The 24,720-nt window shown below is 41.8% G+C and overlaps 1 protein-coding gene across 4 annotated transcripts in view; it reads right to left on the bottom strand.

Moving 5' to 3' along the window:
• HMCN1 (hemicentin 1) overlaps positions 1–24,720 on the bottom strand; it is a 451,947-nt gene that overhangs the window by 205,249 nt on the left and 221,978 nt on the right. For 3 of the 4 annotated variants that reach the window (XR_013624351.1, XM_078783553.1, XM_068124884.2), the window contains exons 46-63: positions 23,742–23,855; positions 23,167–23,253; positions 16,967–17,173; positions 16,604–16,771; positions 16,365–16,478; positions 16,088–16,233; positions 14,656–14,806; positions 13,284–13,478; positions 13,048–13,161; positions 11,786–11,973; positions 11,092–11,188; positions 10,805–10,966; positions 10,606–10,719; positions 8,327–8,523; positions 4,392–4,473; positions 1,106–1,237; positions 850–993; positions 586–742 (exon numbers count right to left, since the gene is read on the bottom strand). Coding sequence is in view for 3 of the 4 variants with exons in the window: in XM_078783553.1 (XP_078639679.1) it covers positions 586–742; positions 850–993; positions 1,106–1,237; positions 4,392–4,473; positions 8,327–8,523; positions 10,606–10,719; positions 10,805–10,966; positions 11,092–11,188; positions 11,786–11,973; positions 13,048–13,161; positions 13,284–13,478; positions 14,656–14,806; positions 16,088–16,233; positions 16,365–16,478; positions 16,604–16,771; positions 16,967–17,173; positions 23,167–23,253; positions 23,742–23,855 (2,569 nt within the window). In the remaining variant the exon portion in view is untranslated. The remainder of the gene's footprint in view (positions 1–585; positions 743–849; positions 994–1,105; positions 1,238–4,391; positions 4,474–8,326; positions 8,524–10,605; positions 10,720–10,804; positions 10,967–11,091; positions 11,189–11,785; positions 11,974–13,047; positions 13,162–13,283; positions 13,479–14,655; positions 14,807–16,087; positions 16,234–16,364; positions 16,479–16,603; positions 16,772–16,966; positions 17,174–23,166; positions 23,254–23,741; positions 23,856–24,720) is intronic. The other variant, XM_078783554.1, reaches the window with a different exon arrangement.

Below are 24,720 nucleotides of genomic sequence, written 5' to 3' on the forward strand. Positions count from 1 at the left end.
GGTTTGATGTGGTGGAGAGAGATCCCTTATTGAAGGTGATTTGATGTGGTGGTGAGAGATCACTTACAGAAGGTGATTTGATGTGGTGGTGAGAGGTCCCTTACAGAAGGTGATTTGATGTGGTGGTGAGAGGTCCCTTACAGAAGATGATTTGATGTGGTGGTGAGAGGTCCCTTACAGAAGGTGATTTGATGTGGTGGAGAAAGGTCCCTTACAGAAGGTGGTTTGATTTGGTGGGGAGAGGTCCTTTACGGAATGTGGTTTGAGGTGGTGGGGAGGAGTCCCTTACAGAATGTTGTTCGATGTGGTAGTGAGAAATCACTTACAGAAGGTGGTTTGATGTGGTGAAGAGAGGTCCCTTACAGAAGGTGGTTTGATTTGGTGGGGTGAGCTCCCTTACTGAATGTGAATTGAGGTGGTGGGGAGAGGTCCCTTACAGAATGTGGTTCGATGTGGTAGTGAGAGATCACTTACAGAAGGTGGTTCGATGTGGTGGAGAGAGGTTACTTACAGAAGGTGGTTTGATGTGGTGGAGAGAGGTCCCTTACAGAAGCTGGTTTGATGTGGTGGAGAGAGATCACTTACAGAAGGTGGTTTGATGTGGTGGAGAGAGGTTGTCCATTGTGCTGCCAGTACAGAGAAGGTTGTGGAATTCCACTCGCAAGGCATTGCAGAATAATGTCATCTCCCTCCACAACGTTCAGCTCAATCGCTCTCTCTGAGCCATTGATGCTTGGTGCGACTGCACAAGCACACACACTTCAGCAAGTATACATCTGTACATGGAAATGTGTTCACTTGAACCATCTTAGTACACATCTGTACATGGAAATTGTCTGTGAGACTCACCAAGGATCGACAGGTTAATGTTTTTCTGTGCTTTTCCTTCAGTGTTTGATGCCATGCACGTGAAGAGTCCAGCATCCTTGACTCTCACGTGAAGAAACTCCAGCGTCCGTCCTCCAGGTAAGATCCGCAAATTGTTGTGCTTGTCTGTCTCAAATAACCCACAACAATCGGATCACACAACTCATAACTCGCGTTAAGTTTTCTTTCTAATATCAGGTCATCAAAGGAGAGCATTGAGATGTGGTGATCATCGTACCAATAAGCCTGCCATCCTTGAGCCAGGAGATAGCAGGTGTAGGAATTCCCAACGGATCACAAGACAACGTCAAAGGATCACCGACAACTCCTGTGACTTCTTGCTGAGCTGACCCTTCGATGGTTGCGGGCACTGTCGATGAGGAACTACATCACGTTATGGATGAATAAAATTAACATTGAATATTGTATTATCTGGCTGGTGTGGTGGAGAATAGGTGTGAGATGCAGTAAGTATTGGGGGAGTGTAAGGAAGCATTTGGGAAACATGGGCTGAAGATGAGGATGGAGAAGATGGAGGTGATGTGGGATTGGCAGCAGAGAAAATAAATGAATATCAGGTTAGAGGGGAAGGAGATCAGACAAGGAAATAGGTTTGAGTATCTGGGTCAAACAGTGATGGTGAGTCAGAGGCAAAGGTGCGGAGGAGGATTCAGGTGGGTGCGAATGTGTGGAGGAGAATCGAGTGAGTGAGTAATGGCAGACAGGAAGATTTCAAGGAAATTGAAAGGGAAAGCTTTGGTGACTTGCGTGACACAGGCCTACTGGTCTAGAAATGGTGACACTGACAGAGAGACAACAAGAGAGGATGCAGGTTTGGGAGAACAACCGGGTCAGGAGGATTGCAGGAGTGAAGAGGGTGGATAGAAGGAGAATGGATGAACTGAGAGAGGAGATTGGGTGTGCGGATGACCTTGACGGGGAGATTAGTGAAATGCCGGCTGAGATGGGCTGGACATTTGGTGCGGATGGTGGAAGAGAGAATGGAAAAGAGGGCGAATAGGTTAAGGGAACAAGGTAGGAGGAAAGATGTAGATCGTCGTTGAGATGGGAGGACTGTATGAGGAGGAATATCAAACAGATGTGTGTGGTTGGAGAGTGGAGAGAGATGGCTGAGGACAGAGGGGAGTGGAGGAGTATCGTGGTCGAGGCAGGGAAGAAGCTTGGTACCACTGGATCTCACTCCTTATAAATGGAAGAAAGGAGAAGAAGATTCCAACAAAGTGGTTTGATGGTTTTGGTTGTTACTACACCAAGACAAACAGAATTAAGCACCGAGCCATGGATGACAGAGCTGCTGCTTGCTTCGACATGCTACAAATGGTGGTCAACAGGTCATTAGCGAACATCCCAGTTTCGACCTCAGAAGGGAGTGAAGGTCATCGAAGAGATAACATGGGATATGAATGAAATATTCACAATATATTAAAAGAGGACTCACAGAGTAGGTGAAGGTATATTCTTCAGACAATAGGACAATAAAGTACAAATTAAAGACAAACAAGAAGAAAAAGATATAAAATGTCATAGCTCCTGTGGTTTTAGTAATTCTTCTGTACGGAGTTAAAGGCCGTCAGTTGGCCATCTTTGGTCAGATTACAAAACGAAATCTTCTGCATATGTATACTCTCATGTATTGTCTTTGTGCCAAATTTGAACAAAACCGGTCCATGCATGTCGAGAAATGGTTGGGGACACGCTTACGTAACAAAATGGCCGCCAGTCAGCCATCTTGGATCTGATCTCGAAAAAACGACGTGCATATGTAACCCAACATTCATTTTCTGTGTGACAAGTTTGGACATGATCGGTAAATGCATGTCTGAGAAATGGTTGATGACCTGGTCAATATCAGGGTTTTTACAACTGAAATTGCCACCAGTATACCAGTCGGCCATCTTTGATCAGATCGCAAAACAAACTGAGGTGCACGTATGTGCCGCAATGTGCCGTGCTTGCGCTAAGTTTGAACAAAATCGGATCATGCCTGTTCAAGAAATGGTTAGGGACAACACGTTTAAGTTAAAAAAAAATGGCTGCCAGTCTGCCATATTGGATCCGATCTCAAAAGAAAATAATGTGCACATGTAAGCCATTATTCATTATCTGTGTGCCAAGTTTGAACAACGTCGTTAAATGCATATTCGAGAGCTGGTTGAGGATGTTTTCGCACTCGGGTTTTTTACAACTATAATGGCCGCCAGTCGGCCATCTTTGATCATCGCAAAACAAAATGATGTGCATATGTATATACCATCATGTATTGTCTTTTTTGCCAAGTATGAACAAAATTGGCCCATACATCTCCGAGATATGGTTGCGGACGCAAGCGCGCATGCACACACAGACGGACGAGACCCAACCCATAAGCCCCCGTTTTGAACTAAGTCCAACGAGGACTAATAATGAGATGAGACATCGATTTGTTTTTATTTACAGAATATTCTGGATTTCACATAAACTGCCTGAAATAGTCGTGGAGTGTGAGGAACTGTCTGTTGTTTTTATTTCCGACAATTTCTAAGACTCATGGAAGAGCTGTGTCACACTCACATGCAGGCACACGGCAGACAACACAGAACATCAGACAAACACGCCATTGACCTTTGGGGAAGTAACTTTCCAAAATAGGCTAGGTGACGGTGACACTGTGTGGTGGTGGCGATTTTAAATAAAATAGATTCCTGAAGGTGGTGAGAATAGAGAAATAGGTGTTTGGGGTGGGTACGCAGGTATGTTTGCGTGTGTTTGCAAAGGGCTGTTTGTGCCTGTGCGTACGTGCTTGCACCCAACACAGATTAAGGATACTTGTGTAGACATACAAGTAGTTTTAAAGAACCCACTCCCTTGTACATAAAACATTATCCTAAATTTACTCATCTATCTATAATTCCAGTAATCTCTGTGTGTATGTTTGTATGTTTGTATGTCTGTGACCGCTGTTTCTCGACAACCACGGGTCCGATATACTTTAAACTTGCCAGGTATATTGCTGGGGACCCGAGGATGTGCCTTTTCAAGGTTTCATATTAATCGGACAAGTAGTTACCGAGCTATGTCCAAAAAACGATTCAACCAATCAGAGAGCAGCGAGCTATCACGTGTGCCGAACGTGGCGAACAGACTCTGCCTCGGACGGCACATTTGAGAGCGTATTCATTTATTTCACGTTGGAAAACTATGTTTCCGTTAAACTATGTTTTAAAACTAATTAAAACTACTATCTATAATTCCACGGGTCCGATAAAAAACACCGTACTCGCAAGCCGTTCGCTTTGGACCAAACCATTTCATGTAAATAGAGGGGGGGGGATTGTCACCGTACTTGCAAGCCGTTCGCTTTGGACCAAACCATTTCATGTAAATAGAGGGGGGGGATATAATTTTAGATATATATATAGTACGGGCATGCCCTAGTATCATAAATTCACACAAAGAGACAAAAACGCAGAAATGATAAAAATATAAAAGGTTTGAGATTGTGAGTGGATTTATCTGTTAGACACCGAGAATTGTGAGGTCAATGAAACCCTCTGCTGTCCCTGCGGCATTGACGGCCTTGCAGCTGTATTGTCCAGTATCTGAAATCTGAGGACAAAATGACAAAATGACAAAATGAAATTGCTATTTATGTGAAATGTAGAGAATAATTCACGAGCAGTAAGCTCGTGAATAAAAAAGAACATCCACATTTTGTTGAAAAAAAAAAAAGAGTATCGACATTGACATATTATTGATAGAGGTGATGAAAGTTTGCATTTAATTTTTTTTAATGTAATGCATTAAAAAAATTTATACAGACATCAGATAATGATGTATTAAATTAAGAAATTCAAATAATCTGGATAACGTATTCATAATATAAATGATTCAATGTTGATGTCTGCAGATCAATGTGGGTCACTCCCCAGCATACCCTGTACCATGTATATAACCCTGTACCCCTTGTGGATATTGGGCTGGGTTCTCACAGATATGCCTTAGTAACCAGTCCATATTAATTCTCCAAAAATTTGATCAGCAGCTACATTTTGGCTTTTCTTTATGAAAATATTTTCTTGTGACAAGGCAGCAAGTAATAAACCACTTGATGTCATTGGATGGCATAGCTGTTAATCAAGATTCCAGTTGCCATGGGAAACCAGAGCCAGTGTCCTCATACAGCAAGCTGTCTCCTCAGGTAGAACACTGTGCCCACACGTAGCGATTTGTGCTCTCAGGTAGCAAGCTGTGCTCTCAGGTAGCAGGCTGTGCCTTCAGGTAGCGAGCTTTACCATAAGGTAGCGAGCTTTACCATAAGATAGCGAGCGGTGCCTTCAGCTAGAAAGCTGTGCCCTCAGGTAGCGGGCTGTGTCCTCAGTTAATGAACTGTGCCCTCACACGTGCTAGCTGGGCCCTCAGGTAGTGAACTGTGTCCTAAGGTAGTGAGCTGCACTCTCAGGTAGCAGGCTGTGCCCTCAAATAGCTATCTGTGCCTACAGGTAGCAAGCTGTGCCCTCATGTAGCGAGCTGCGCCCTCACATAGCGAGCTGTACCCTCAGGTAGCAGGCTGTGCCTTCAGGTAGCAAGCTTTGCCCGAAGGTAGCGAGCTGTACCCTCACATAGCTAGCTGTGCCCTCAGGTAGTGAGCTATGCCCTCAGATAGCGATTATGTCATCAGGTAGTGAGTTATTCTCTCAATTAGAGAGTTATACCCTCAGGTAGGGAGGGAAATGGCAATGAGCTTGCTTGTCTGTAGCTCTTTTTAAATTGTTGGTTAATTCTAATTATCATTTACATTAATGTTTTGAATGCTTTTAACCAAAAACAAATAACGATCTTCATTCATTCATCATCATTCATCTCATCATTCATTAATTCTCACATTAATTCTCATCATTTACATTAATGTTTTGAATGCTTTTAACCAAAAACAAACAACGATCTTCATTCACCATTTTTATCTCCGCCCCTGAAGGTGGAATGGTGGTTATGTTTTCACCCCTGTCTGTTTGTCTGTCTCAGGTAGCGAGCTGTGCCTTCAGGTAGCGAGCTTTACCCTCAGGTAGCGAGCTGTGCCTTCAGGTAGCGAGCTTTACCCTCAGGTAGCGAGCTGTGGCTTCAGTTAATGAACTGTGCCCTCACATAGCTAGCTGTGCCCTCAAGTAGTGAACTGTGCTCTCAGGTAGCGAGCTGTGCCCTCACATAGCTAGCCATGCCCTCAGGTAGTGAACTGTGCCCTCAGGTAGTGAGCTGTGCCCTCACATAGCTAGCTGTGCCCTCAGGTAGTGAGCTATGCCCTCACATAGCGATTATGTCATCAGTTAGTGAGTGATTTTCTCAATTAGAGAGTTATACCCTCAGGTAGTGAGTTATGCCTTCAGGTAGCGAGTTGTGGCTTCACGTAGTGGAGCTTTACCCTCAGGTAGCGAGCTGTGCCCTCACATAGCTAGCTGTGCCCTCAGGTAGTGAGCTATGCCCTCAGGTAGCGAGCTGTGGCTTCAGTTAATGAACTGTGCCCTCACATAGCTAGCTGTGCCCTCAAGTAGTGAACTGTGCTCTCAGGTAGCGAGCTGTGCCCTCACATAGCTAGCCATGCCCTCAGGTAGTGAACTGTGCCCTCAGGTAGTGAGCTGTGCCCTCACATAGCTAGCTGTGCCCTCAGGTAGTGAGCTATGCCCTCACATAGCGATTATGTCATCAGTTAGTGAGTGATTTTCTCAATTAGAGAGTTATACCCTCAGGTAGTGAGTTATGCCTTCAGGTAGCGAGTTGTGGCTTCACGTAGTGGAGCTTTACCCTCAGGTAGCGAGCTGTGCCCTCACATAGCTAGCTGTGCCCTCAGGTAGTGAGCTATGCCCTCACATAGTGATTATGTCATCAGTTAGTGAGTGATTTTCTCAATTAGAGAGTTATACCCTCAGGTAGTGAGTTATGCCTTCAGGTAGCGAGCTGTGGCTTCACGTAGAGGAGCTTTACCCTCAGGTAGCGAGCTGTGCCCTCACATAGCTAGCTGTGCCCTCAGGTAGTGAGCTATGCCCTCACATAGTGATTATGTCATCAGGTAGTGAGTGATTTTCTCAATTAGAGAGTTATACCCGCAGGTAGTGAGTTATGCCTTCAGGTAGTGAAGGAAAATGGCAATGTGCCCTCAGGTAGCAGGCTGTGCCCTCACAGAGTTAGCAAATAGTGTGTTTGTGAAAAATATATATCAAAAAGATGTGGCCGGAATTGTCCGAAATTTGTCGGATAGGATGCGTGTGTGACACAGATAAAACTAGAACGCCACTCGGTAGAGCGCATACTCCTGCCGTGGGTCAAGTTGGAATAATACGTTTTGTTTCACATCCCCTCTCCCCAAAACAATAAATGAAAAAGAAAGTAGGCCCTAACTGTCAGAGAATTTATTTTGATATATCTCGGAATTAGAGGAGAAAAACATCATTTAAGAATAAGAATAAAAGCTTTAATGCAGTAAAACAGAAAAAAAAATCCCCCAAAAAATTCCAGGATCCGGAATAATATCCTGAGCTTCACCAAAAACTAATCAATTCTTCCTTATCCCAAGGGCAATCATCCCACCAACTTTCATCCAAATCCGTTCAGAACTTTTCCAGATATCTTGTTCACAAACACACAAACATACAAACACACATACACACACACACACACACACACACACACACACACGGACGGACACGATCGAATGCATTACTCCCTGGCGGGAGTAATGATTAGGTTTTGGTGAAGATCCGGATCTGGATCTGGATCTGAGAGTTTTTAAAGTGATTTTTCACCATTGAGAGATAGGGCAAAAAACGATATATGGCATGATATCTCAAAATGTTATGGACAAATTCGGACGAAATTTGGTGGACAGGTTTTGTGTGTGTATATGTGTGTGACAAGGAAGAATTTATTCAATTTTGGTGAAGATCCGAACACGAAAATTATTTAATTTATCAAGTGATTCTTCACCATTGAGTGACAGGGCCAAAAGCGATATGTAGCATGATATTTCAAAAGGTTGTGGATGACTTATGACAAAACTTGGTGGATGAGTTGGGTAAATGACAAGAACAATCCGATTTGGTTTTGATTAATGTGGGATAAAGATCTGACCTATCGGAGTGATACAAAACGTAAACTATTCAGCCTGGCGGAGGTATGTTCTCTACAATGTGCCATTCTATTTATACCATGTAAAGTGAATGGCACGCAATGTGGTATTTTTCCTAAATATTTTTGCATTCCTCTAATGTACTACATATAATAACTGTGAATACCTTGAGAAACATGTGTAAAATCTACAGCAATGATTATGCCATATGGATAGAATTAATGCACAATGATACACGTTATATAGAAATATGTTGATATAAGTGTAAGTAATGCATCGATTTTTAATGAATGTCTTGGAAAGGAAATCCAAAATTCAAACACATTACTATTGCAATTCTACCTCAGCACTTTCAATCAACAACCGGCTATTGTTGACTTGCACGTGTCCCATATTTGATAAAGGCCGTCTCTCCTTGAACCAGGACACAACTGGGGGTGGCACGCCATCTGAAGGGCATTTGAGCTCAAAAGAACTGCCCAGTCTCTTACTCAACCTCTGTGGCCATCCGTCAGGAAAGTCCAACAAGCTGGGAGGAACTGTAGAAACAAATATTTTGGAAAAAATAAAATAAAACTCGAACCATGGCTGGAAATAGGGGAATGATGGAATAACCTCCGGGTAGGATATTTCATCATTACCGGATGTAGTGTGCACTAAATGTAACCTATTGGTTTTAATGTATGGTACTTATATACCATAAAATGTATGTTTGTGTCTCCTATAAATCTACTAGAAATAGATGAGTTGCATGCATGTGTGTGTGTGTGTGTGTGTGTGTGTGTGTGTGTGTGTGTGTGTGTGAGGCATACTTTTGTGGAGTTCTTGTGGAGCTTTCTGATGCAGAATGTGACACACAAAAATGATCGTCATGACTTCCTGAGTTGATTAGGATAATTAACTAAAAATAATCTGGAAAAATTCCCATGTTTATAAACGCATGCCATGTTAAGATGTATCGAGAAGTTTAATAGGAACATCTGGGTTTGTTGAAAGGCAAGCTAATGCTCAAGCACTACAAAAGGCAGGTATGCTACAAGGAAATTAAAATTTGGTCCAATGGTTCAACGGGCCAACTAGTATAGTAAAATGCATGTTTGTGTGTAGGTTATGCACTATGAAATGTATTTTTGGGTGTAGGCTACATAAATCACAAGGAACAGATTGATACTCTTGGGTCCCATGCATTTTGGATGGTACAAGGAATATATGTTTATGAAAGCTAAATATTAAAGCTAAATCTAAATTTGTAATATTTATATAATATGAAAGTTTATATAATATTATTTATTTCTGTAATATTATTTAAATACAACACAACAACAACATGCATTTTAAGGCCATTTTCCCTGCTAGAGCGGGGGTTAGCCTTGTTTATATAATATGCTAAATTTATAATACTAGCAACGGTACCCGCCCTGTGGGCGGGGTTAAATTGGGAGGCCCAAATGAAAAGGCAAAATATCAGAAATTGAAGGCTTTTTTTTATTTTAAACGATTCATATAAACATCCGTTGAATATAAACTTGTAAACATCATTTGAAATTCATATAAACATCACACGCAAATCATCAAAATCTAAACAGTACATGGCGCCCATTTTGAAAAAAGATTGAATTCTGCAAAACGGAAACGGCCGCTGCACCTGTTTCTCAGTCGCTTTGCACATGCTGCCACGTTACTTCGGAGCCGCATGTTTATATAGGAAGAGTTCGTCAGGAGTCGATCTACTCTCTCCAGGTATGTAAAATAAACAGTATTTGTAGAATTTCAACAAAAGCCACATCACTGTTCATATCAGTAAATGTTATTCCATCGTGTTTGGAAAAACTGGAAAATTGGAAAACATGGAAAAATTGGAAAAACAATATAGCCTATTTTACTCCCAGGGGTCCCAGGAATACCCACCCAAAATATCGTTGCGATTGGATGAGCCGTTTTTGCGGTACTTTCGAACGGACGGACATTTGGTGAATTATAGTAAGATGAAAGCTAAATCTTTAATATTTTTTAAAATATCGCGTACACAAGCGAAGTTACCGAGATGGATGCAATGCCCACATAATTCAGCCAATCACTGCCGTGATCTAATCAGGTTGAGATAATGTCATAAGGAATAGATATCTGCAATATGAAAGCTAAATGTTCAACGGTTTTTCAAATATTGCATATACAAAAGTACATGAAAGGATGATCGGGCAGTCGGTCGGGTGGTCGGTTGGACAGAACTCATTTTAATGTCCCTGTCTCCGACCTTATCAGAGGGGCGGGGCACGATAATGTGTGTTTGTGTGTAGGTTATGTATCATAAAATGTGTTTGTGTGTCGTCATGTACAAAACACAGCAGATATGAATGTGTATTGAATATGCTAAATTCAAACTTCTCCATATTTAAAAAAATGCTTCAATATGAAGTTCTGTAATTGACAAATTGTACAAATATGAAAAACTATCCCCAAGCAACCCACATTCGTATTATCATTATAACCAATAAAATTAATTAATGTTCAATGAAACATTTATATAAGTGATCACAAAAAGCATAAATCCACAAAGTGGAGGTCTGGTTTGTTTATGTCGTTCCATACTATACATTTTATGCGTATGTCTAACTACATACCGTACACCGTCAGTGAAAACACCTTCCGTGCCATGCCTGCCTCATTCTCCACCTGGCAGGTGTAATTTCCCTGATCAGAGAGGTCCGCACGTTGGAGCTGGAGAATCCTTCCCCCTGAACAGCAAATTCAGACATCATGAGAATCTGACGTGTTCAAAGAAAACAAAACTGAAGGCAGTTGGTGGTGAGGCAATTACACCTGGCATGATGATAGTGTGTAGGTCTGGATGTATCCGAGAAGATCCATGAAACCAAGAGATTTTGGGAATCGGAAGACCCTGGGCTTCACAGATGAATGATACTGGATTTCCCAGCACAACACTCACCTCTGTAGAGTTAATCCCCAAGAATGATGGCGGTACTGTTTCAAAATAATGCACAGGAAGCTTAGAAAGGAGAGTAGTACATTATAATTATCGATATGGTGATTGAAAGTACACATACAGTAGATACAACCGATACCAAAGCATTTTAAGCTTTACTCACCGAAAATGTTCAAGTTTATTGGTTTTTCTGCTCGTCCAGCTTTGTTCTCAACGATACATGTGTAGCGGCCTGTATCTGTGATCTTGGTCACTTTTATCTGTAATCAAGACAAATATCATATCATTCCTGCAATGGTTTTCAGGTTTTTATTTGGAGAAAACAGTCCATACATAGGGGACATGCATGAACAGCACCAAAGAAAGACAAGCATTTAAACAAAAATTTGAAGGACTGTTCAGGACAGAAGGAAAAAAAAAGAAGGAATTATGGAGCAAATGGAGCATGAGAAAACCAGTGAATCCGACATTGAATATGGAGAGTTCGAGGATGAAACAGGAGTTGATCTTTTCTACCCCCGATAATTTCACCCCAAATCCACTTTTTTGAAATACCAACTTCTTTCCTGGAAGTCCTTGGTGTCCTTGTGTTTTATACTTCTCCCACCCCCACCGCCCCCCTTCCCACGCCTCCTCCCCCCAAGCCCTCTCCCTCCCACACATCTCCCGATGTCCCTGCTCTCAAATGTTGTGTTTGTGTGCTTCCCCTTCTCTCCCCATCTTGTCTTCCGCTCCCTCTTTTTATATATTTTGTTTGTCTGTTTGAGTTGTTTGTGAAATAAATGTTAGCTCTTTCATGAGCCTCGATTCTGTATACAAAAAAAAAAAAAAAAAAAAATTTCAAAAACAATACAGACCTGTAATTTTTGTCCTCCCTCGAATAAGTTTATCCGTGCATCAGCAGTGAGAGTTTGGCCATCTTTGAACCAGGTGACACTGGGTGTGGGTTCACCATCGGTGAGGCAAAATAGGTGGGTGGCCTTTCCTGCCGTGACTGTCACCTCCTCTGGGCGTTCACCCTCCCAGTTTCGGAACCTGGGAGGTACTTGGAGAAAGCCAAGAAAAGGACGTGGCAATGACAAAATTAGTGAAGGCTGAAAAGTTTATTCTTTAATTGATCTAAGGATATCCTCTGTGACCACAATCATGAAGGACAGGAGAATTTCTCTGCATTGTTTGGAATGTTTAATGCCATATCACATCCAAATCACCCGAGTGAGATCATCTGACTAACGCAAGGCCACACTAAATAATTTGGACGCAGGAGAGAATTTGGCCTGCGTTACATTATGATAGGAATGAGTCCTTTATTTAATAATTTACAGGTAAATATACATCAAAAGTTAAAAAACAAGTGTTGTTTATATATCAATCCGCTGCTAGACAACACTTAAGGGTGGAGTTTGTGATTCCAAGTCGAAGAAAAACATTAATGGGAAAGTCTAGTATTTAAAACCCGAAGTGTAAAGCAAACTTGACTTCCGGTTCTGGGTACCATCACGTGTGACTCTGGTTTGAGCATTTCCACCTTCCAGCTCATCAAAGCTGTTTCTCAGACCAGATCTGCTGTGTTTTACCGTTTGATTTTCATTCCTGTGGTGCTGGTTGTGTTTTCGGCCAATTTTCTGTCAAACCATACCAAGTTATGTTGAATTGCCAAATCTAACATCCCTGTTAAAGTCCGGCCTAGTCGCCTAGCGCCCGACTCATCGGCATGCGGCTTCTGTCCTGCTTTGACCCCACGTGCTTCGTTTTAACTTTTTTTTCTCCCAAGTGTTGTCATTTATGATACCTCAGCTTGATTATTTCCCCAATCTCACTCCAAAAATAGAAAAACTCGAGAATTGATCGAACTGATGGAGTAAATTAATGTCGAGTTTATTTAATTTATTGAGTGCAGGCATTGTGGCCCAAACGGCCTCCTCCTTGTACGGATTTAAACTGTGACAAAGTTCCTTGTACTGTACATCCTTCTATATCCTTGTATGACCCTTTAATCCTCCGATACACTGATAAACGAAAAATGGCCCTTTAATCTTCAAGTGTGCTATGAGTTAGATTAGATTGCCCCTATAAGTGTTACCAATGAGCCAATAAACTTTCCTGCTGCACTGCGTACCCAGCACATGAAGATTGTATACCAGCTTGGCTTCTCCTGCTTCATTGCTTGCCACACACAAATATTCTCCACCATCTTCCAATTGTGCTCTCGATATCTGCAGCACTCGCCCTCCTGAAAATGTCAAAGATGTTGAGTGTGATATGCAACATCTGCCATTTTAGTGGATTGGGTGTGCGCACGTGAGTGCGTGCACATGAATGAATCATAACGATATATGAATGCTGAGCAAGTACCTGGAAGTACAAGAACGTTGTCACTGGAGAGCACAGGTTTTCTGTTCCTGTACCAGCTGAGTTTTGGAGGAGGCACAGCATTGCTCTCACAGGACAAGGAGATGGAACTGTTGAGCATTACATTTCGCTCTTGAAGACCTCCTTCTTGACTCTCTTCTGAGGTCAATGTGCCAGATCTTGAGAAAATAGGAGGAACTGTGTGCAAGGACATGTCGAATTAACTGTAATCTACAGGTTTTGAGACCACATGTAATTTTCCATAATCTGCATGTTAAAAAAGCATGTGATATTTACTATGAACTCCAACGTACAAGTACTTGTTCGATTTACCATAATGTCTGAGGCACAATATGATAAATTATAAAAATATGAAATAAAGAACAAAATTAATGAAGTCATTAATTAAAAGTTTTCAAACTGCATTGGGATTATGACACCATGTATGCAGTGAAGATAGTGCTATCGTGCTATGGTGTCGAGAATAGATAGTGGTACCAAGGTAAGCTGAATAGATAGTGGTATGTTTCAGATAGTGGTATCACTATTTGCAGTAGAGATGAGATAGTGTTAGCATGTTACGTGGTACAGTTGGGATTATGACATTCTAGTGTGCAGCTGAGATGATGATTCTACCTTATAAAGTCGAGTTTGCATTATCACACCATGTTATGCAGCAGATATGAGATCGTAATATCATGGAATACAGTAAAGATGAGACAGTGTTATACCATGGTATTGACGTGTCCCCGGTGTAAAGACCCCAAGAGGATGAATTACCAAAACGAGCTTTAACTCCGAGGCGTACTTCAAACTTGGCGGAATTATGTTTTCGTGCGCGCGGCAAGGTTCGAGGCCTTATCTGATCGGAAACACATGGGGTTATTCCAAACCCACAAAACAAAGAAACGAAACAGGACAGAAAGTAAAATTCAACAAATATAAATCTATTTACAGTAATGTAAATGACAATGAAAGGTGAGGTAAACTAAAAGTCCTAAATGAGGGACCCTCCACTCTGACGCAAAATACAGACAGGGGAAAAGTAATGAAAATGTATTGTCTTTGTGCCAAGTTTGAACAGAATGGATCCATGCATGTCGAGAAATTGTTGGGGATATGGTTAAGTAACAAAATGGCTGCCAGTCGGCCATCTTGTATCTGTTTCCATGCATCTCCAAGATATGGTTGCGGACACACACATGCACAGACGGACGGGTGGACGAGACCCAATCCATAAGCCCCCATTTTTAACTTTTTTGAACAATAGCCCACCTACTCGGATAAGAGTAATCAAACGAAGATTGATTACTGCATCAACCAAATGTGTCTTGTGCCCCACATTTCGGTCCAATATGAAAACACAGATTCTCACCCTGTACAGTGACATCAAAATCAGCTTGAGCTTCACCCGCCACGTTTGTGGCGACACACATGTAATGGCCTGTGTCAGACAACTGCGCACTCAAGATGCGCAGCACCTGGTCATTCCTCTCCAGGTCTGTTACTCTTGTGACATCAACCACCTGCATGATACAAAAAATGAGAAACAAACATTACAAATATGAATGACATATTTACTAAAACAGTTTAAAAGAATGACACATGAGGGCTTGAGGGGCTTCAGGTCCAATTACATACTTTCCCAAAAGTCTTCTCTCTCTTCTTTCTGTCTCACCCTCCCTACTCTCCCTTTCTCTCTTTCTTTCTCATTTATCCCATCTCGTCTGCAGCTGTCCTAGCCATCCTACAGCCCTGGTACAAAGAACATTGTGGTGAGGTATTTGCTATCAAGTATTGGATGAGGGTGTGGCTGTGCCGCTGATACAATGCCATCTGTTGCTTAGAGCAGGAATTTGGAATCACACCATGGTGCCGGCAATAGCCCACCTACTCGGATCTTTAACATCCACCAACGAATTCTGGCAGATGGGACGCCCATTTAATGTCCGTCCGAGGGACGACACACACATGAATCACCCTGCTGTGAAACACAGGGATCACATGAGTTTATATCTAGGTTGGGATTATTTGAGCCATACACAGCTCCCAATTCCTTATAGGATACACACGTCCTTTCCCTAATCTCCTCTCGGCTACATTTCTAAAATACAGGATTACTGCTCATCTCTACTCCTTGGTTTGTCTTAACTATCGCTTGTGGAACCATCTCCCTGATCCACTGATCCTGATCCTGACTGATCCTGACTGATCCTGACTGATCCTGACTGATCCTGATCCACAAATCCACTTTTCTAGTGGACGACTCTACCACAGGACCCGTGACCAATATTCTAGGATCATGGTTTGAAGGTTGATTTTAGATGAATTGAGGAAGCTGAACAAAATAAGCTGGGGGATAATCACGAAAATGTGGGCTAATCCCGCCAGAGGGCCAAATTCAAGATGGCCACCACAAATATCAAGTATGGCATATCTTCACTTGTATACCAGCTATAAATGTGTTATTGGTGTCTAAATATAGGTTTTTGATGTCAAGGAATTAAATTCTGATGTCAAAAATAGTTATTATTGAAGAACATACATGCTAGAGTGATATTTGCTTCAATGGGAGTCCAGAAAATCGAAAATAACCATTTACTTGTTCCGGCTCATAATCAAAATGTGTTTCATGTATAAAACGATAACTTATATTATGTAAGATAGTTGTAGATCACACCATGTCATGTATAATGAAAAAGAGTTTTGGTGAAAGCTTGTGGACGCCAAATCTAAGCAACTACATTGGCAGAATGACTGATGATACGAGTGGATAAGAAGGGACGTTTAAACCTTGACATTCTGACCTGTCCATCCTTGTACCAGTTCACCGTGACAGGAGGCACACCCACAGCAACACACTCCAACACTAGGGTTCCATTCACATTCAGCTTCAGTATCCGACGAGCTGAGCCGTGGCTATGCTGATCACCACCATTGATCGTCGGAGGCACTGTAATTCAGCCAGTGACCGAATGGTTACGGGAAAGATTGTCTTCCTAAACTGACAGAGAATCCAAAAAACACATTTACACAGCACCTGTGTTTTTATGTACAGCACAGGTGTGAGTCGAGTATTCTTACCATGCACCGTGAGTAAGAAGGTAACACGTGCTCTGCCTGCCTCATTGCTTGCAATGCACATGTATTCACCGTTGTCCTCTCTACCAACTCCCAGGATCTGAATGCCATGACCACCTGTAAGAGGAGCATGCGTGTTGCGATTGAGCCATAGGTTGCACTGTAGATTATCGTGGCAGCCAAAGTGCCTGGATGACCATTTCAAAAATTATATCCATTAAGATACATCTCCATGCATGTACCTGGGAAAAGGCGAATGTTTTGACTTGGGAGCAATGGAACTCCATCTTTCAGCCAGACCATAGCAGGGGAAGGGAAACCCTCAGCGTTGCACAACAAGGTCTCAGTGCTGTTGAGAATGACGGTCAAGTTCTTACGCATGTCATCTTCACCAGAGATGCTTGGAGGGACTAGCGGAGAAATATAAACAATCCAAAGCACATGACATCCATTGCCAAGGTCACACACATAAGCAGCACAATTTCAGTTATTGAGCACCTGATTGATAAGCTGATTACGTTTTTATTAATGGTACAGCATACTTAATCAATCACACCATTAGGTCATCCATGCCAATGCTGAATCCAAAACAATGGGTTTCTTACCAAGAACGATGACATTGAAAGTCTTGGCTTTGTTTCCGGCTGTGTTGGTGGCGATACAGGTGTACCTGCCAGTATCCTGAACATTGGCACTTGGAAGAATCAATGCTCGAACTTCATTTTTCACCGTGTAGTCACTGCCAACACTATGGTTATGAGCTGGTAAAGACTTGCCGTCTTTAAGCCAATATATAGTTGGTGATGGATGACCTATACGCACACCATAAACAACACAACCTGATGTTTAACAATACATCAAACACTCGGTCACAGAAGGAGGCCACTAGGCCCATCATGCCTGTGTTGTTTTCAGGACTCATTTTCCATTTTATGCATCTCCTTTATTTAATCCTTCCATTTATTTTACTTGCAATGGTATTTAGTGCATACAATTTAAGGAATGGGCAAAACATATGTGGTTGTGAAATTGGTCCAATGGACAACATGGGATAGAGAAAATCGATTTGTTTTAACATCCGCATGACAGTGGACAGGAAAGCCATCGCCTCACAACTACAACGGCACTCAGTAGAGAGCATACCTCTGCCAGGCTGAACAGTTTAAGTTTTGTATCTCACTGATAGGCTAGATCTGGATTCAGACTTGAACCAAAATCAAATCGGATTGTTCTTGTCGCCTAAACAACTCATCCACCTTGTTTTGTCCGAATCCATTCATAACCTTTTGAGATATCATCCCTATCCCTATTTGTGAACGTCTATTTGTTCGGTTGTTCCTCATGGACAGCCTGAGGAAGTTACTTAGAGAGGGAAGTGGGGATCCATGGGGTGTAACTTTTCACGACAAAAAACATGGGTGCATCAGATTTAGACTAGGGGCGTGCCCAAAGGGCGTGGCAGCAGTGCGTGAACAAGGGGCGTGGCTTCCTCAACCCATAAATTGTCCATGCACCTTGCGGAAGAACAAAAATGTAGTTTATCGTGAAGTGCTGAAAGAATATTGTGTTACTTAACAGAAGGGTGTAATAAGCAGAATATCAAAACTAAATTGCGTGACTGACTATTTATTTTCCGGGCAACGCCGGGTGACTTTGCCAGTCTACTATATAAGAGAGCCGTTGGTCTGTGTCGCCATTTTTCTCATAGATGGCTGAACGGATCTTCGTCAAACTTTCAGAGGTTCATCAGTGAATGATTGTGAGTGTTTTAGGCCAAAATATATATTGTTATTTTTGAAGAAAAATACTTTTTTTTTCTTTTTTTTTTAAACAATCGCTCTATAGTGCCTAAGACTTTTTGATTAATGACAGTTATATACAGGTACACATTCGCATAAATAAATACAAAACAATCACCAGATATTTGCACACAAATAATAAAACAATTCCGGAAGCGGTCAAAGTTGGTGTTAAAGCTTCTTCTTCTTACTGAATGTCATCATACTGAACTCAAACGTGATGAACGGCAAATTCAGCAGCATATATTCAACAAAAAGGTAAAATGATGACTTGACATTTGTGATGGATTCTGATTTGGATGTAATTGCTTTTCCATTATATTTGCCCTCATTTCAAATATGTTAATGTTTATTTTTCGCTTGAGCAACACCGGGTACTCCAGCTATAAACGCTTTTATACTTTACTCTTTCGTTGTACAACTTCAGGGTACAAATACAAATACAACTTTGTCTGGGGCATAACATAGGGTATGTGGCAGCAGCCTCATTCGGGGGCGTGGGGGACTGGGAGAGGGGCATAATTCTCTATGTAAATGTGTAGGCTACTGTGTAGCGCCACCTGGTGATGATGGCAAAAGGTATTACAATTGCCTGTTTTACCTGTGCAACCCTGAGGTAAAAGCATTCTTTGCAAGGGGAAATTTTTTCCACCTTCCCTTCCCCCCCCTCCCCCAAAACAGAGGGACTGGCCAAAGCCACCCCCCCCCCCCCCCCCCCCCCAAAGGATGTATGTGTAGTATATCTTTCCGCTCTCCCCTTCCACTCGGCCCACTCCCTTCCTCACCCCTCCCTCTCCTGCTTCCACCCCTTCCCCCTTCCCCCCTCTCCTCCCCCCCCCCCCTAGGGTGCATCAAACGCCCTTAGGTTCTTGGATTTTAATGTCTATTCTCTCAAATGTTACACTTGTTGGTAGAAGTATGTATGCAAAAAATAAATGAAATCAGAGGTGGTCCTGGGTGGCCACCGGCCACTTTTATATATTTAGGGCCATTTTCGGGGCCGCACTATGTAAAAATGTTTGATTTTGTTATTTTACACCCAAACCTAGTCATGTTTGGTATCAAATTGAAGGTCTTGATGAGAGGAATACAAATATAACAATTTTATGCAAAAAACGATGGTTTGATAATTAGTTTGTATTTTTACATGAATGAAATCGGAGGTCTAATCGTGGGTCCCATACTAGTAGTCTAATAATATCCTTTATTTTCTTTCAGATGGCAGATAAGAAGACCAGATTAGCAAGTGCCATTTTTGGTCTTGGCAATGCTTTTACAGAAGCAGATGGTACATTGACAGGAGTCCGCCTCCCAACTTGCCGGCAGGTTCTTCGATGCGTGATGTGGTACATCCAGAAAGAAATATGTGAAGGCAAACAAACTCAGCCACTGAAATGGAAATCTGCCAGCATCGTCCTTATCCAGCTGAAAAAATTCTACACTAAAGCAAATATTCCTATGCTTTCAGACCATCAATGCTGCAAACTAATACTTGACCTTCTTAATGACAATAACAAATTGCGTCAAATACCTGTTTCTCGCCGAGAATCTCCAAGCACTTTGGCTAAGTTGCAAACCATGAATGAACGTCTTGATAAGACCTTTGGTGTATGGACAAAAGATGCAATGACAAACATTAAGAATGAGGAAGATAGAGTATTTTTAGAGTCAATGAAATCTGACAGAGTAGCCTCATTTGGTGGTGTTGACAAGAAGAAAGTTGATAAAGATCATAGAAAAGAAAAACGCCTCTTAGCGGAAGCTTCAAGACGAGAACGTCATGAATCATCCAGTGTACAAGAGATGACAATTAGTTCTGTATGCTCTGATGATAGTGACTCTGCAGATAGCTTGGAAGAAACTGAAGAAGAGGCGATTCCAGAGTTTCAAAGGAAGCGTAGTCACCACAGATCAACATATGCAGGTACATCTGCCTTTATTCCTCATGATATTCTGAAAAGACATTCAGTTGTGTCTGTTGCTACTCGACTAAACATAACTCCTGTTCAACAGGTTGCGCTCACCAAAGCTGTAATTCAAGAAGCAGGAGGTGATCCACGTCGTGTGGCCAAGTCGTACTCAACTGCTGATAAGGCTCGACGATCAATAACAAGTGCTATCGCCAAAGATATTCAAGAAAATTGGATCGCTCCAACAGCTGCAACACTTCACTGGGATGGCAAGCAGATACCAACGCTCACAAACAAGAATGTCAAGGAAGAAAGATTGCCAGTGTTGGTTGGGAATGCCACTGATGTAAAGCTACTGGGGGTGGCTAGATATCCTCCTGGAAGTGATAGGTCATCAGGTGACATCATTGCCGAGCACACTTACACGTATCTACATTCATGGAAGTGCAAACAATCAGTTGTCAACTTATGTTTTGACACAACAGCATCAAACACTGGACACGTTACAGCTGCCTGTGTTACCATTCAATCAAAACTGGACCGTGCTCTTCTGTGGTGTGCATGTCGCCATCATGTTGGAGAGGTAATCCTGGATCATGTGTTTGACGTTCTCAAAATTGAGGCATCAAAGTCTCCAGAAGTATCTTTGTTCCAAAAATTCCAGAAGAATTGGGAACGCATATCGCATGCAAAGAATGAAAGTTTAACCAAAATTGACATTTCCATGTACAATGACTATGCACAACAGCTGCTTTTATCCTGCAAAAACAAGGTTTTAAGCACAATCCGCACAAGCGCTTCATACTGTAGGGAAGACTACAAGGAAATGGCACAACTCTGCCAGGTAGTCCTCGATGATGATGTCACAAAACAAGGAACACTCCACAGACCAGGGGCCATGCATAAAGCAAGGTGGATGTCAAAGATTCTTTATTCCATCAAAATATGCCTACTTGAAGAGCAAATTTCTCTACTACCTCGAGGAACTGTAACAACACAACATCAACAGAAAAAACTGAAGGAGTTTGTTGTTTTTGTTGTTTATATTTATTGTGATTGGTGGCTTATATGTCAGTCTGCTTCAAATGCCCCATGGTTTGATTTGTGCTTTTACAAGACTCTGCTCAACTATAAAGCTGTCAACTCAACCATTTCAGTCAGCGCTGTGAAAGCCTTTGATAGACATTTGTGGTATTTAACCCCAGAACTGGTTGTTTTGGCACTGTTCAGCAATGCAATTCCTCAAAAGGATCGTCGTGCCCTTGCAGATGTGTTACTGGCCATACAACCAGATGAAATGCCAAGCACTCCAAAACACCACTACGGTTCTGGATATGGCAAACCGTCATTTCCAAAAATTACAGAAGCGACAACCCTGGCTGATCTTGTGAACGAGGACTCGTGGTTTACAGTAAACCTTCTTCACCTAGATATGACCTTCCTAACAGAGGATGTTGACACTTGGCAGAACAATGAGCACTTCAAGGCAGCCAAGTCCATTGTGGATGGGCTTAATGTTGTGAATGACCCTGCGGAGAGAGCAGTAAAGCTCGCAACTGATTTTGTCTCAACTGCAAGAAGAGAAGACCACTTCCAAAATCTTCTTCAAGTGGTTGAATGTGACCGCAAAGCGAGGCCAAATTTGCGGAAACGAGCAAAGTTGGAGTAGTGACATTGGCGTTGTGCTTAATACATTTTCAAACTTTTAATCAATGAAAGTACAATACTACAACACTGTACTACAACTTTGTAATATGAAGAACGATTTTGGTTAATTTTACATTGACATGTAAGGTTGTTTTAACTGTTTGATATTAGGCATTTAGTAAAAGTAGGACTTTACTTTTGTATATAGGTATAATGGTTCATTTTACATTATCTTGTAGTTAATTTTACATTATCTTGTAAAGTAGTTTAGCTGTGGCCCTAAATGGCCCTAAATATATAAAAGTGGCCGGTGGCCACCCAGGACCACCTCTGATTTCATCTATTTTTTGCATACATACTTCTACCAACAAGTGTAACATTTGAGGGAATAGACATTAAAATACAACAACTTTTTGAAAATCATGGGGCGTTTGATGCACCCTACCCCCCCCCCCCCCCCACGCAACACGGGTACTCCTGCTAGTTCTATATATATATCCTTTTTGGACCGATCACTCAATGGTAAAGAATAACTTGAAAAATTCTCGCATCCGGATACGAATCTTCACCAAAATTAAAATGAATTAGTTAGTCCTCATCACATACCCAAACTGTCCACCAAGTTTCGTCCGAATCTGTCCACAACTTTTTGAGATATCATTCTACATATTATTAGTCCCCTACCAGTGTACACCGGAGGGGACTATGGGTTTGCACTCCGTCCCTCCGTCTGTCAGTCAGTCCGTCATGCAAAGAACAGTTTTCCGGACTTTTTTTTTCTAAACTCTTACTGCTAATGATTTCAAACTTGGTACATGGTTTCCTCATGATAAGTTACAGATCAAGTTCGAACTTCACGACGTTTCGATCAGTTTTGACAAAGTTATGGCACTTTGAACTTTGGTCATTTCCCCAACAGTTTTCCGGACGACAGACTGCCGGTAGGGGACATGTATTGCAGCGCAATACTCAGAATGCTTGTTGTTTATGGTCCTATCACTCGATGGTGAAGAATCATTAAAAAAAAATTATATTATGTGGATCAGGATCTTCACCAAAATCGAATAATTTCATCATTGTCAAATACCCAACCTCCCACCAAGTTTTGGCCGAATCTGTCCACTACTTTTTGAAATATCATTCTATATATTGTTTTTGGTCCCATCTCTCAATGGTAAAGAATAATTTTTAAAAATTCTAGTATCAAGATCAGGATCTTCACCAAATCGAATAGTTTAATCATTGTCAAATACCCAACCTCTCACCAAGTTTTGGCCGAATCTTTCCACAACTTTTTGAGATATCTTGTGCAGACAAATAAACAAACAAACAAGCAGGGATGAAAACATAACCTCCATCCACCTCCGATGGCGCAGGTAATAAGGAAATCAATTGTGTTTAACAAAAAGTACTGACTGAGATTAGCTCGAACCCATCTTGAGGACAAACCTTGAGCATCACAGGTCATGTCAAATCGTTCACCCTCTCGTACCCGAAAGGTCATCACTTGTTCAGAATCTCTTATTGTTGGTGGGACTGAGGAAGAAAAATATATTACAATTAGATAAACCTCGATCTCATTGCCTACCAAATGAAGCACAAGTTATAATCAACTGTTATAATTAGGTTATTATAGTTATAGCCAGTAAACTTACACAATCATCACACCAAGTGTCTCAAAAGCCATGAACACACCTCTCCAATTATGACCCTCTGAATCCACAAACATACCCAAAGATTTGCCAATGCCCAGTCTCTGGAGAAGCCATTTTGGTAGAAGGAATAATGGGCATTCAAACCTATACATACTCAGGTATCAGCGATTGGGTGCATTGTATACGAGTTTGAAAAATAAACTGATTATCTTCAGGTGTGGATCATATTCTTATGGCCATAAATGCACAGGCGTCATCATGACCCGAAGATGACTTTATCTACCAATGCCACTTGATATGATGGTGAGACAGAATATGGATTGCATGAATGAGGATTACAAGTGATTTCATTATTGTTGTTTATCTTACTCAAAACCTCCAGGTTGAAATGTTTCTCAGTGCTGCCAGCTTGGTTTGAGGCCACACAGGTATACCGTCCGGCATCGTGAGCCTTCGAGTGCCAAAAGTGCAGAATGCGTCCCCCTGTAAGTCAAACACAGCACATGGACTTCTGCACTCACACACTCATTGTGGAATAGACACTTCTGTACTCACACACTCATTGCGGAATAGACACTTCTGGACTCACACAACACGTACTCATTGTGGAATAGACACTTCTGTAGTCACACAACACGTACTCATTGTGGAATAGACACTTCTGTACTCACACACTCATTGCGGAATAGACACTTCTGGACTCACACAACACGTACTCATTGTGGAATAGACACTTCTGTACTCACACACTCATTGCGGAATAGACACTTCTGTACTCACACACTCATTGCGGAATAGACACTTCTGTACTCACACACTCATTGTGGAATAGACACTTCTGCACTCACACACTCATTGCGGAATAGACACTTCTGGACTCACACAACACGTACTCATTGTGGAATAGACACTTCTGTAGTCACACAACACGTACTCATTGTGGAATAGACACTTCTGTACTCACACACTCATTGCGGAATAACACTTCTGGACTCACACAACACGTACTCATTGTGGAATAGACACTTCTGCACTCACACACTCATTGCGGAATAGACACTTCTGTACTCACACACTCATTGCGGAATAGACACTTCTGCACTCACACAACATGTACTCATTGCGGAATAGGCACTTCTGGACTCACACACTCATTGCGGAATAGACACTTCTGTACTCACACACTCATTGCGGAATAGACACTTCTGTACTCATACACTCATTGCGGAATAGACACTTCTGTACTCACACACTCATTGCGAAATAGACACTTCTGTACTCACACACTCATTGCGGAATAGACACTTCTGTACTCACACACTCATTGCGAAATAGACACTTCTGTACT

Source organism: Myxine glutinosa, chromosome 8 (genome assembly GCF_964187855.1).
Source record: "Myxine glutinosa chromosome 8, kmMyxGlut1.1, whole genome shotgun sequence".
In the NCBI taxonomy this organism is placed as follows: domain Eukaryota; kingdom Metazoa; phylum Chordata; class Myxini; order Myxiniformes; family Myxinidae; genus Myxine; species Myxine glutinosa.